This window comes from Pygoscelis adeliae, unplaced genomic scaffold (assembly GCF_000699105.1).
Source record: "Pygoscelis adeliae isolate BGI_AS28 unplaced genomic scaffold, ASM69910v1 Scaffold171, whole genome shotgun sequence".
Lineage (NCBI taxonomy): Eukaryota > Metazoa > Chordata > Aves > Sphenisciformes > Spheniscidae > Pygoscelis > Pygoscelis adeliae.
The window spans coordinates 6808770-6810093 of NW_008824186.1; the positions used below are offsets into that span (position 1 = coordinate 6808770).

Sequence of the window (1324 nt, forward strand, 5' to 3'; positions counted from 1 at the left end):
TCCGCGCAGGCGGAGGGAGGCAGCCCGCTCCCTTGCAAAGCCGCTCTCCGCCCTCTCTCTCGTCCCCGTGCTCCCCCACCCCCAAACCTTTCCGGCCCCGCCGGGTTGCTGGCGTTTACAGGCGGATCGAGCGTACCGCGGGCACGGCCGGGACTTCCCTCCTCCACCTCCTCCGCGTACTAACCCTCCCCTCCTTCACCTTGGGTCTCCCACTTCACCGCTTCTCGTTTAGACCGTCAGTGGTATTCAAACGACATGGCCTCGGCGAGAAAGCAGGCTACGGGGGTATGATTCTTACAGCGCTGAAGTGTTATGATGCGGAGAGAACAATTAAAAAAAAGCTCTAATTACACAAACAAGCTATTAATTTAAAAGGAAAACAGGGAAAGGGAGAGAGGAAAAAAAATAACCCAAGCTCTTCCATTCATCCTCCGGATAATGGAATTTGCTTCCTTTCTCCAGCATGTGAATAGCCTAACAAAAACAACTTGAGCTTTATAAATAGCTTTTCATGTCCATTTAATGAAAATGATTTGGGGAAAGAGACGATTGTGCCATCAGTATTCTCCCGAGGAGCCTGGCATGCCGTTGTGTTTAGTTTGAAAGTGTAAATCTCTTTTGTTCCAATAATATATGGCGTTAGCTGCTTGTCCTCAGTCTTTTTCTGTTAGTTCATTACTACACAATTACCATTCACGCTTCATTAGCATCTCTGTCTCTCTTGGGGAGGTTCCCCCCCCCCCCTTTTTTTTTTTTTTTTAAGGCGAAACTCTGCCCTTTTTATCATACCAATGCCATTGGGAACCAGGCAATGTGCTAATTAGCTGTTACTTTTCATGTCTTCGGATTGAATTCTCCAACTTGGGGGGGGAGGGGGAGATTAATATAAAAAGATGAATACTGATTGATCAAAACTGCATCTGAAGAGGAGCGGTTTTGTTCGGAATCAGAAAAGTCCTCATTTTCATCTCGAGCATAATAAAGCGTCTGAAATGATAAAAGCGCCTGAAAAAAAATCAAATGCTTCTGAGCGGGAGGGAGAGCTTTTTTATTATACCTCTATCTTAGCCGGTACGCCTCGCTTTGCCTTTTCAGGCCGGAGACCTTTGAATCTCCCAACAAAACCGGCCACTATTGATCCATTTTTACACGTTTGAGTTGATAGATCTAATCCCAGTGATCACTGGCTGAAAGGGGGGCGCGTAGTTAAGCCTTAGTTGAAGGGGCTCCTTTTCACGGCCCCAGGTTGAGATGGGTGCCCACCCGAAGGGCAGGGAGGGGGCGGCGGGGGCCCGTCCCGCTCCTCTCAGCTCTGTGTGTCCCC

At 48.5% G+C, this 1324-nt stretch overlaps 1 protein-coding gene across 1 annotated transcript in view; it reads left to right on the forward strand.

Moving 5' to 3' along the window:
- DBX1 (developing brain homeobox 1) overlaps positions 1–1324 on the forward strand; it is a 3746-nt gene that overhangs the window by 1399 nt on the left and 1023 nt on the right. The window contains 1 exon segment of the mRNA XM_009334588.1: positions 10–176. Coding sequence (XP_009332863.1) covers positions 10–176 — 167 coding nt within the window.